We start from the raw sequence: 12,004 nt of genomic DNA, 5'->3' as shown, positions 1-12,004 counted from the left end.
GTGGCGGACTGAAGACCCCCAAGGGGTTTGGGTGTTCAGAAAAAGCCATGTTCCCTCACGAAATGAGGAGGAGGGTGTGCAGATGAAGTGAGGCTAGTGTGTGTGGTGGACCCTGTCTCTGCAGCCTGAGGAGAAAGGTCTCTGCGGTTCAGTGAGTATGAAGGCTGGTGAGGCAGCTGTAAAACCTCCTCTGTGTTTTGTCCACTCTTCTCCTGCACTTCGCTCTCTTCTGGCCTCTGCTCTGAACAGCAAAGTCAGTTTGGCTCTGGGGCTACCCGAGCCTTCTTAAATCAGGAGAGATCAACTCTCCAGGCTGCTGTTCTTTGGAAGATACGACTTTCTCAAGTTCACCTACATGTTAACATGCTATGTCCTATCATTTCATCATCTAGATGGATTTTCAGTAAGATATTTGTTCCACACGATTACGCCTCACAGTGTTTAGTTTTGTTTTTTTTTCTCAGTTGTTTCTTTTGGCAGAAACACATGGTGGAGCGATTGCAATGTATATTCAAACGCCTTGGAGACTAAAAGAGAGATACTTCTCTAGTGCATTTATCTTTCAGATGGGACTTAGACCCATCAGACTTATTCAGACCCAAACTGAAAGCAGTTTGTTTTAAAATATGCACTGTGCTGTTTGAATAGGTCAGTGTAGCTTCTCAGATCTTATGTTCTTGTTTACTACTCATTGAAGAGTTTTTGTTTCTTGCCACTACAGCACTTGCTATATGTTTTCTAAAGTCAGATTTAACTGAATAATTAAAAAAAGAATGTACAGTCATCTGTATATTGCAACAGGGATAATTTTCATGTATATTTTCCTCTCAGCACTGTACAGGATATTTGCGTGCAAGAAATGAATTTGCAATTACTTTTTCAATATGGTATCTCTTGAATTTTCCTTTTCAATTTTCTTATGTTGTTTATTTATATTTTTTTATTAATTGTTTTCCACAAGGCACAAAAGGTGCTTTAAGAGGCTTTTGTCTTGCCCTACAGCAAGTCCTCATAGGATTCCCAATCCTCTTCCAGAACATGCAGGAGACATGAAAAGGAGAGTAACAGGTATTTCAGAGCTCCCCTGTTTTGTTTAAAGTGCTATTCCTCCATACTTTTGGGCATGCTTCACTTCAAGGCTACATGAGGATCTTGCGGAAGTTGTGAGGATGATGCAGCCCAGCATGCGCCGCCACAGGGATGGGCTGCCGCGGCCTCGCTGGGGAAGCCGTGGCTGATACTGGGAAAGGTGCTGGAGCTCTGTGGTGAGAGCAGGTCGCCTTGGGCAAATGTGTTTTCTTTCACGCCAAGAGCTCTGTCCGAGTTATTTTCTTTTTTTTAAGACCAGAGAACTTTCGATGCCTAAATGTTTGATATAGAGTAGATTCTGACAAATGCTTGGTTTAATCTGGTAGGAAAGTATGATTACCCTTCTGGGAGGGGAATAAAAAAAAGTTTATTTGCATTTGTTCCCACGTGGGTCAAGGCAAAGACTCTCTGAGAGGCAATGGGGGCAGGAACAAGCCTTGCAACTAAAGCATTTGGCTGAGCAAAGGCATTTCTTGGCATACTGCCCCTCCTCGTTTTGGGTCTTTGTACATGTTTCTCTTCCACCTTGCTTTATATACCAAACCTACATGTAAACAGGGATGATGTTAAGTGCCCCCATGTGTTTTAAAGGGGCTGAAAATGCCTCCCGGACACTGGCCATAGCTTTCTTAGGTGAACTGCTGATCCCTAGTTCAACAACATGAAGTGAATCTAGTTCATATGCCCCCTCTCAGGGAGTTGTATGGCATGTGATGTAGGCTGCAATGCCATTAAACCACACAAAATGTTTCGAAAGACTACATATCAATTTACAGTTCACTTCTGTTTCCTTATGACTTGCCCCTGTGCTAGTGTGGATCTCTGTGCTGTGACAGTCCGGGAAAAATCTGCACGCTGGACACGACTCTGCTGTGGATTCTGTGTGATGAGCTGGTGCTAAGAAGCACCAGGACGAGCTTGGACCAAAGTGATGAAAGGTTGTGTTTAACACCTGAAATTGCTGAGAGTTGAAACAGTTTTTTTTACTATCCTTAGCGTAGCTGGAGGTGGCCATGTTCTACATACATGTACTGAAAGGGAATTATTTGAGAATTTCAAATTTATAATTATTTCAAAATACATTTTTTTTTTAAATCATCGCAGTCATCCAGAAAGAAGCTAAAATAGCTTTGGTGAAATTTTACTCACAGTGGAAGAATAATCAGTGCAGTTTGTTTTTCCCGTTTACATCTTCCATCCCTTGTATGAATTCAAATAATTAAAATCCAGGAATACTTCATTTCAACTTTTAAAGTTATAAATTGAAGTGCATTGGCTAAGCTAAAGTAATAAAGATGAAGCAATTTTCTCGGAATGTTTTGGTGAAGATGATAACACTTCCATTAAGTATTTTAGATTAATAAAATAATATCGTAATTTTTTAACTCGGACTTTTTCCCCCGTCAGGCCTAATTTAATATAGGGCTAGGGGGATCACCTGAAAGTGGCTAATATCCCTCTCATAAGTAATGCTTTCTTCATATCCTCATTTTCATAACTAAGTTTCATTAATGAATATCCTATAAATAATTAAAGTGAAGTATGACAAGACTAAGTACAGGGAAGCTGTGGCCAAGTAAACAAAGGGACTCCGAAGCTTCAGATTTGTATGTGCCTGAACTGCTGTGTACAGCATTCTTGTTATAAGTTTGGCTCTTGAAGTCTTCTTGAACTTTAAGACAGGAGGCACTGTAGAAAGTTGAGTTAAAATGTAGAAAATGCAAAACGTAGGAAAATCTGTCCCCAAAGCTTGCTATCTTCTTTTCTACAGTGGTGCAGAACATTTCAGAAGAAGCTGCTGTTTGTTCAAGTATTCTATCGTTAAATTCAAGAAGTTACCCTGGTGTTTCTTCTTATTGTCTAATGAGTTTTAACATGAGTCTTTGATTACAAGACAAAATGAACTGTTAGTTAACAGATTTAGATTAGGGGTCAAATAAGATGTTTCTCTGAATTGTTTCAGCTGCCAGTATGCAGTATAAATATACATTTATCGTTGCTGTTTGGAATGTTTTTTGTACTTTATGGTGCAGCCACAACTTCCTGTGGCTGCCATCCTTTATTATACCCAGAGAGTTTCTTCTGAGGCTGCCCCTCAATTTACTTTTAAATGGCTAATTTCAGAGATTAGTTTAGATACTCTTGTTTGTAAACTTCCTGGTCATATGGACTTCTGAATTTGATCTGATGTGATTTTTTTTTTTTTTTAAGACAGAATAAATTAATCATAATATAAAAATTATTTTTTTTCAAAAAGTGGAATTGCAATTATAACATGTCCCTTAGATATTACTGCCAGCTCTATAAGAAAAAGGTAATTTGGGTAGATGCTGTTGATAACTCTTAATATCTGTGACTGGGCAATAGATATGCAGAAAAATCAAACTATTTCTGCAAAACCCAGAAGTGAATGGCCTTGTAGCGAATAAGAGGGCTAGATTAATTTAAACATAATGAAGTTATTTTATAGTGTGTAACTGAGATGAGCATTACATCAATTTCACCTTGCTTTTTGTTAGGCGCATACTGGTGACTATTTATTTATTTACATATTGAAGAGACTCAGGGATTAATACAATGATAAACCTCAAAACTTGCAACTTTAGATCTATAGCTCTTTATTTATTGAGTCATAGATGTCAAGTGATGGATACGTGAATATGTAGTCTTGTTATTGCTCTGCATATTTTTGGCTATGTTTTAAGAAGATGATGTTTTCTTAATGTAGTAATAAATTGGTTCTCTTTATTAGAGAATACAGCATTTTTTGATCATAGAATCATAGAATGACATAGGCTGGAAGGGACTTTAGAGATCATTTTAATCCAGCCTCCCTGTCACCAGGGACGCCACCTCTCGACTAGATCAGGCAACACATGGGGACAGAACGAGATGTGGTGTTTTTAGTTCTTAATGAGGATAGGGAGGGGGGAAGATTTTTGTTCAGTGTGGTAACCGGAAAAGAAACATCTTTGGAGATCTTAACCATTGTTTTTTGCCGTATACAAGGTGGATTTGCTGGTGTGTTGCATCTTGCGTTGCTGAGGCAGATATTGACCCTTGCATTTAGTCGTGACAAGATACAAAAGCTTTGAAACTTCTTTTAATCTATTTTGTTAATCAGAGTTGTTTCTTGCTTTGTTTTGTGTGTTTGATTATGGTTAAGATTTTGTTTCATTGAGGTGGGTAGTGCTGTGGTTTTCTCTGTGTCTTGTTGACATAAATTACTCACTTTTATAGATCATTTGATATCTACATGCATTATCAGTGTACTTTGTTAGATTGAGACTAAATATTACACTTGAAGGGTATTTTTTTTTCTTCGTGGTCCATCAGGAAGTAACTTTTAGTATTTCTGAATGCTTTGTCAGGCTCTGGATTCTTGTTTTCTCTCAAATCAAAGTGCTGAGTGTCCTCAGCCTTTGCGCCTGCTCTGTGCATGCCACATCAAGCACAGCAGAGCTGTCTGAGATGCAAAGTAATACAGTTGCCAGAAGGAATATGATGCTTGCTAAAGTCTCTAGGAAAGCCTTTTATCTCTGGCAAGTAAGTATTTTACATTAAATTACACATGATGGTAAAGCCACATATTTAAAGTGTAATAACACCCTCAAGAAATGTTTTCTTTGTTCAAGGTGTATTTTTAGCCCCTTCTGCCTGGTTTTAAAACAAAAAATACTTTTAAAGTTTGCACTTTTTAAAAAAACACTGTGATGTCAGCGTATGGAAATGAGTCTTTGCTCTTACTTGGATTTTGATTGTATATTAATGATGCTTGCCATTGAAGTCTTGAATAACATGAAAAGGAGAAGCTGCTGTTTTTCTGTGCAATAAATTGTTCTATAGGATCATAGTATAGTAAGCTTCTGAACGTGGTGTTGATTTAAAGTACGATTAGATTTAAATATATTTAAGAACCACTTACACAGTTTCTGTACACTTGTGTAATTTTGTTCTTGTTTCAGGTGATCGATGCCGTCTGCTTACAGAGCACACAGAAATAAATCGACACTTCGAACTCTCTCAAGCAGCTGAAAGGAGAAACATTATCCCAAGAATGAAGCAATAAAACATCTCTCTGCAGAACCGTATGATTGAAAACGCGGTCCAGCCCTCCTCTGCTGCCGGACATGCTTTTGTCCTCCTGCCTCACTCACCTGATGTTGCAGTAATACAGATGGATCATCGTAGAGAGACAGAAATGGAGTTACGAAGGTCCTCCAGCCCCGGCAAACTAAGCAAGAATGACATGGATACTGACAAGACCATGTGCCACAGCTGCTGCATCTGCGGTAAAAGTTTCCCTTTTCAGAGCTCCTTGTCGCAGCACATGAGGAAGCACACGGGCGAGAAGCCCTACAAATGCCCTTACTGTGATCACAGAGCTTCCCAAAAGGGCAACCTGAAGATCCACATCCGTAGTCACAGAACAGGCACTTTAAGTCAGGGACATGAGGTGGAGGTGGGAGAGGCGCAGCTGGGGGAGATGGGTGTTTCGGAGGGCCTTGGTGGGTGCACCAGCCCCACTAAAAGTACGTCTGCCTGCAACAAGATCTTGAACGGTACCGCTCAGGTAGATAGCAGCAAGATCTTGTTGAGAAGCAGCAAGAAGGAGGTCATAGAGGTGGTGCCAGCTGAGGAGGATGGCAAGCTGACCTCTTACCAGTGCACCTTCTGCAAAAACAAATTTGAAAGGAAGAAGGACTTGGAGCAGCACCTGCACCAGGTCCATAAACCGTTCAAGTGCAGGTTGTGTAGCTATATGACCCTAAGGGAGGAGACACTGTTAAACCATGTAGAGAAGGACCATATAACAGCTCAGGTCCCAAATGGGGAGGCCTATGCTGAGAACTGCAAGAGCGAGATGAATGCGGGAGAGTTTCCGTGCGAAGTCTGCGGTCAGACCTTTAGTCAAACCTGGTTCCTGAAAGCTCACATGAAGAAACACAGGGGGTCATTTGATCACGGGTGCCACATTTGTGGCAGGAGATTCAAAGAGCCCTGGTTTCTCAAAAACCACATGAAGTCGCACGGTCCCAAGGCCGGGAGCAAAAACAGACCAAAAAATGATTTGGAGCTCATAGCCACTATCAATGATGTGATACAGGAGGAGATGATTGTGACGGGCCTGTCTCTGTATGAAGTTTGCACCAAGTGTGGAAATCTGTTTACAAATATGGAAAGCCTGAAAGCGCATAATGCTGTTCACTACCGGGTGCAGCAGGCCAGCGCTGGAGGTAAAGCCGAGGGCTTAAGTGAAGGGAGCCTAAGCTCTTCAGTAACGAAGCAGTTTTTCTTGCAGTGTCTCAATCTAAGGCCATCTGTAGGGCTGGATAGAGTTACAAGAGGACAGCCTGGGAAACGAGTAGCCGAGCTGGATCCGGTCAGTAGCTACCAAGCTTGGCAGCTGGCCACCAAAGGAAAAGTAGTAGAGCCCTCGGAGTATGTGAAGTATGTAGGATGGGACGAGGCCCTGGCTGATGCAGACGTGACTTACGACAAGGATAAGAGAGAGTATATCCTCGTCAACCAGGAGAAGCGCAAGCGAGACCAGGACTTGCCCAGCTCTTCCAGCAACCCCAAGAAGAAGAGCTGCACCAGTGGGCGCCTGGAGAAAACCAGCAGTGCTGCGCCAGGGGAGAGCTGTCCTCTCGCCCAGGGGGACCTGGACTACCGCCCTGCCTCACGGCAGAGCCGGCGGGCCAACCAGAACAAGTCCACCGAGTGCTTTGAGTGCGGCAAGATCTTCCGCACCTACCACCAAATGGTGCTACACTCCCGGGTGCACCGCAAGGAGCGGAGGAGCTGCAGCGAGGGCGGGACGGCTGCCCAGCCTGACCGCTATGGCTCCAGCGGCGAGGAAGGGGACTCGGGGTCCGTCAGTGGGCCCAGCACCCCTGGCTCTGCATCTGCCCCGGAGGATTCGGCCACCTCTGGCCTTGGGGAGGAGGGAGCCGAGGAGAGCTCGGAGGAGGGAGTAGCCAACCCCGCACTAGGTAAGGTTGCTCCCAGCCTTTCTCTGTTTGCTGTCGCTGGTCCCTGTGTCTCCTGGTGTGGGGCTCGGGGATGAGCGATGGGAGGGTTGGGCGAAAGCACATGAGAGGTTTAAAGGTGACGTGGATGTGGTCCTGTGCCTGCTGAGCGCTGCTGCTTGTCTCGGCATGGCAACTCGTCATCATTTCTGATGCAGGTAATAAAAGCAAGGTCAGAGGACGTCTTGATAAGAAGCGGGTGAACTTGCACTTTGGTGAAGGACACCTGAGAAGTATCTTAATTGCCTATAGCAGTGGTGTAGGGTAGAATAGTGTCTTCCCTGGACATTTTGGGGTTTTTCCCCAATTAATGTGCACTGTTCTGCCTGTAGCGTGCAGGTGTAGCAGGGCCACAGCCCATGTGGTGTAGCCCCGAAGCGTGTAAACTTGTTAATCGCCGGTATGAGACGCGTCTCTCTCCTCTTCTCTGCTTGGTTTCCCAAATTGTGTTTATAGCTCCAAAGGCTATAATTAATCTCTCTGGATTAAAGCAGTCCTTTGAGCCCAACACCACTAAATGGAACAAATTATTCTCCAAATAGCAGTAAAGTAAATATTTAAAAGAATACCATTAAGCACTTTTGTATCTCTCCTTTTTAAAATCTATTTTATTTTTGTTGTTCACCATTCGTTGTTTATAATACCCTTTTAGAAATGAGATTAACCATTCTTTCTGTACTAGCCTTGCACTGTCTTTTTGTCTTCTGTTTGGTGAACAATAATGTTTTCCTCTCATTTTCTTTCTTTTTTTTTTTTTTGAGAAACATAGTTATCTGTAGAGTTAAACTCTTATTTTCAAGCCCATCACAGATGATGTAATCTGCACCATTGTGGAAAAGAGTGGGTTTATTCAATTAGCTGTGTTCTTTCAGGATTTTGTATAATGTTGCGCTTTCTCCTGGCTACAGACCCTGCAGCAGCAAAGCAAAATTTTCCAGGATTGTGTATTAATAATTACATGTTTTTGGTAAAGTTTTGAAGCCATGCTGGATATATATATATTTGTCATTAAGCTTCTTTCATAAATGTCCCATGGTTTTAGGACAACTAAAGTTGGGGCCAGCACTGCTTGGCAAATATAACTTTCAAAATGTAAAACGAAAAGGGAAGAGAGCTCCAAAAGACTGAAACTGTAAAAAATTAAACCCATCTGCTTCTCCTTAAACTTACAAGAACAGTCCTAAACTTGATTTTGCTACAACTTGGATCATATCCCCGATGGACAAATTGGGTGCGCACTAGAAGAGAAATGTAAATTAAACCAAGAACTCCACTTTTCTCCCTTTTTTTTTTTTTAGTGCTTTGTTGCTCTTTCCGTAAACCACAATTCCAAAAAGTCCTAGCAACGAGCTGACTTAAATATTTTCACTATGATTACTTGACCATTTAAAAGACTCGAAATTTGACTTTCCTGTCTGCTGTTGGAATTTGGATGCTTGAAGTTCCTTATGGGAGCATACGTAGCTGCTTTTTGTGAAAATCCCGTCATCTGCTGCCTTGGTACAGTTGACTCAAGATGCAGTGATAAAACTGCAGCTTTGTCTGGAGCTAAATGGGCTGCCGTGTTTTACCAGGGTAATGTACAGTGCCTTTATGGAAACTGCTCTGATGGAAAACCATCTCTCTGGAGATGGGCTGAAAACACTGAAACACTTTTTCACATGATGTTTGAGTAGGAAAGCTGTTCTTATGCGCTGTATTAAGCACTTCATTTCTAACAAGAGGAGCCACCTCATCTCCTTGCTTGTCCTATTTCTTGCTTCAGTTTAAGCTTTGAGTCCTTACAGGAGTGAAAGGTGAGAGTTTGAGTCATTCAGTGGTTTCTGTCACAGGAATTAAGGTGACTGCCTTAGCTGATGTCACTACCCAGCACCCAGAAACTCATTTCTTTGGGTGCTAAATTGATCTTTATCTACTTTAACTGTAAGAAAGCAGCAAACTGATGCACCTAAAAAGGAGCATCTTGGAAAAGGGATCTGTTTGCACTGATGAGCTGGGAGGGTGGCTGCAGCATTTTCTGTGGATGTGCTAATGTCACAGCTGAAGAGCTATGAAGTGTATAATTGGTTAGTAAGAAACATTTTAAACTTATGGTCAAGAGAAATGTTACCCTTGCTTCTTAATAGAGTTTATTTAAGTAAAATCACTGTGTTTAATGAAGTGAATTTTTTTTTTATAAATGATAAAGATTTTTTTTGATTCAAAAGAAATGTTTTTAGTTGCCTGAGGGAGTTTTGTTTCTTAAGGAATTTTCATAGGTCAGTGTTTAAGACTTTAAACTTCTCAATTTTCTCTTTTTGGTAGGCTGATTTTCTGAAAATGCCCTTGTATTTTTTTTTCCTAAGGGACTGGGGTCTTTCTGTCCATCAGGCTGTAGGATTAGTTTTACTCTTCTACAGGTTGCTGCACTAACTCAAGAGGCTTTCTCTCCCTTCGCTATGGATGGAAACTTAAGGCCTACAAAATATAGGCCAAATTCCGCCCTTATGTATGCCTCTGCTAAAATCAGGTGTTCTGGTATGGCCTTGAAACACATTTTGTTCTAGAAGTGCTGTGTTTTGCTATCCTCTGCTGCGGCTTTCTATAGTTATTCTTGCAGGTGACGCTTTTCTGTCAAGAGCTATGCTCCAGCCCCATAGACAACATTCCTCCCCGGTAGAGGTGGGGAAGCAGCGCTCTTGGTTCCTGTTCCTGATGTGCCTTCTACAGTTTTATTTTTACTCAGGCTGTGGTCAGGAAAATCTTGTGCTACTCATAAGATTACATATCTGTGGTTTTTTTTTTTTTACTTTAGTACCTTTACTGTTTTTCACTGCTTTGACACATTACTATGTTATCCTGGGTCAGAAAAGGGCCTTGAGACTGCCAAGTATTGAATGTTGTGGCCTTGGCTCAGCTGAAAGTATTTGTGCATTTATTCTTCATAATCTGTGTAGCCCTGTTGACACTCAGTGTCTTGTGGCAGGAAATCTGGGAATGCACCTGCGTGGTTACTTGGTGGTGAGGGTGACAGGGCTGAGAAGTAGTGATACACTTTATTGCAAGAAGAGTGGGAATTGAACCTTGCATGTGAAACGGGGTTGAGAGCCTCCAGGGTAGGCACTTCTTTGTTCTTAACACATTGATCATTTGTCTCTGCTGTCTATGGAGAGTAACATGATGATTTCTCAGGCAGGGTTGGTAGTGTTTGCAAACCCAGCTGACGTGAGCAGGCTAGCTGGTTACAAAGTGCTTTCCATCTTGTTGGCAGGAGGGTAAAAATCAGTTTCTAGAGTCACACATGTATTGTGTGATACCTGTGCTTAGTGTGACAGACATGGTGGGAGAGATGGACCAGGGCACACTTGCTCTGGTAAGAGCAGACTTGGAATATTTTTGAGGTCTTCTTGTCCCAGCCAAGTCTTTGTTTTTATTTGATGTTTAAGCCACTAACAACCTGTACCTGAATTTCCACCTGTTGCTCTGCACTTTCCCAACTTCAGACTTACTTATTTTAATTTTTAACTAAGAAGAACCCAAGAGCTATGACAGAGAGTATGGGGGAATCATGCATGTGTTGATAATAATGGAAGGGAAAATACTCCTTATTCTTTCAGCTTCTCAAGTAAACTGTGGTTTTAGGTATGCTGAAGACATAATTCAGCTTGTGTGCATTCAGTGGTTAGTATTTTTAAGGCTTGCCATTGTCTCAATGTGTTTTATCAGAGAACATGTTACAGTTTGTTATATTAGGCACTATGAACTATTTCAGTCCTGAAATGAAGAAGGAAGTATAATTTTTGAGGCTGTGACTGCTGCTGGCGGGTGGAAAGATGAAGACAAGAAGTGAAAATGACTTAAATATCTCTTGGTGCTCAGCAAACACATAGTAAAAAGCACAGGCCTGTGATACCCCAGTCAGTAAGAGAGTGCCGTAGAGATATGTTTTCTTGCATGTAAGTGCCAGACTGGGCAGGAAGTGGATGTTAAATGCTTAAAAAAATAAAAAAAATTTATAGGAATAAAGGAGAGGACTCCTGCTTCTAGGCTGACCTTGTCAGGGGAGGACATCAGGGAAAGGAGAGGGTCTTACACTTCTGAATGCTGCTTCCAGTGAAAAGCATCTTATCCATTTTGTTTCTTTTATCTCCTGCCTCTTCTTTCCCTTCTTTTTTTTTTTTTTTTTTTTTTTTCCCCATCAGTCAATACATGCAGTTTTTATTATGCTGGCTAATGCCGGAAAGGGCTGATGATGAATGGGAACTGTTGGACTAGGCCCTCTACAAATGCACCTTTAGGCTCAAAGAGCTTGTAGTCTGTCTGGATGAGGTGAGCACAAGTTGTTAGACTGTACAACATATAAAAAAAAAACCTCAGCAAACAGTGAATGCAAAACGGCACTGAGTGCACCCTCAGTAAGTTTGCTGAGGACACCAAGCTGTGTGGTGCCGTGGACTCACTTGAGGGAAGAGATGCCATCCAGAGGGACCTTGACAGGCTTGAGAAATGGGCCAGTGCAAACTGCATGAGCTTCAACAAGTCAAAATGCAAGGTCCTGCACCTGGGCCGGGCCAGTCCTAAGCACAAATACAAACTGGGCACAGAGCGAGTTGAGAGGAGCCCTGAAGAGAAGAATTTGAGGCTGTTGATAGATGAGAAGCTCAACATGAGCCGGCAGTGCGCTCATGCAACCCAGAAGGCCAACCGCATCCTGGGATGTATCAAGAGAAGCGTGGTCAGCAGGTCAAGAGAGGTGATTCTCCCCCTTTACTCTGCTCTTGTGAGACCCCACCTCGAATACTGCGTCCAGTTCTTGTGTCCCCACCATAAGAAGGACATAGATCTGTTGCAGCATGTTCAGAATAGGGCCACAAAGATGATCCAGGGGCTGGAGCACCTCTGCT

The 12,004-nt window shown here is 42.2% G+C and overlaps 1 protein-coding gene across 1 annotated transcript; it reads left to right on the top strand.

The window, feature by feature from the left end:
* Nucleotides 1–5,179: 5,179 nt before the first annotated feature.
* Nucleotides 5,180–7,085, top strand: ZNF516 (zinc finger protein 516; the record flags this gene model as incomplete). Its single annotated transcript, XM_009868563.1, has 1 exon — nucleotides 5,180–7,085. A coding segment is annotated over exon 1 (1,906 nt), but the record flags the coding sequence as incomplete, so codon positions are not given.
* Between the last annotated feature and the right edge of the window lie 4,919 nt (nucleotides 7,086–12,004).

Source organism: Apaloderma vittatum, unplaced genomic scaffold, assembly GCF_000703405.1.
Source record: "Apaloderma vittatum isolate BGI_N311 unplaced genomic scaffold, ASM70340v1 scaffold23454, whole genome shotgun sequence".
NCBI classification, from domain to species: Eukaryota; Metazoa; Chordata; class Aves; order Trogoniformes; family Trogonidae; genus Apaloderma; species Apaloderma vittatum.
This window is presented reverse-complemented; position numbering and strand designations above follow the sequence as displayed.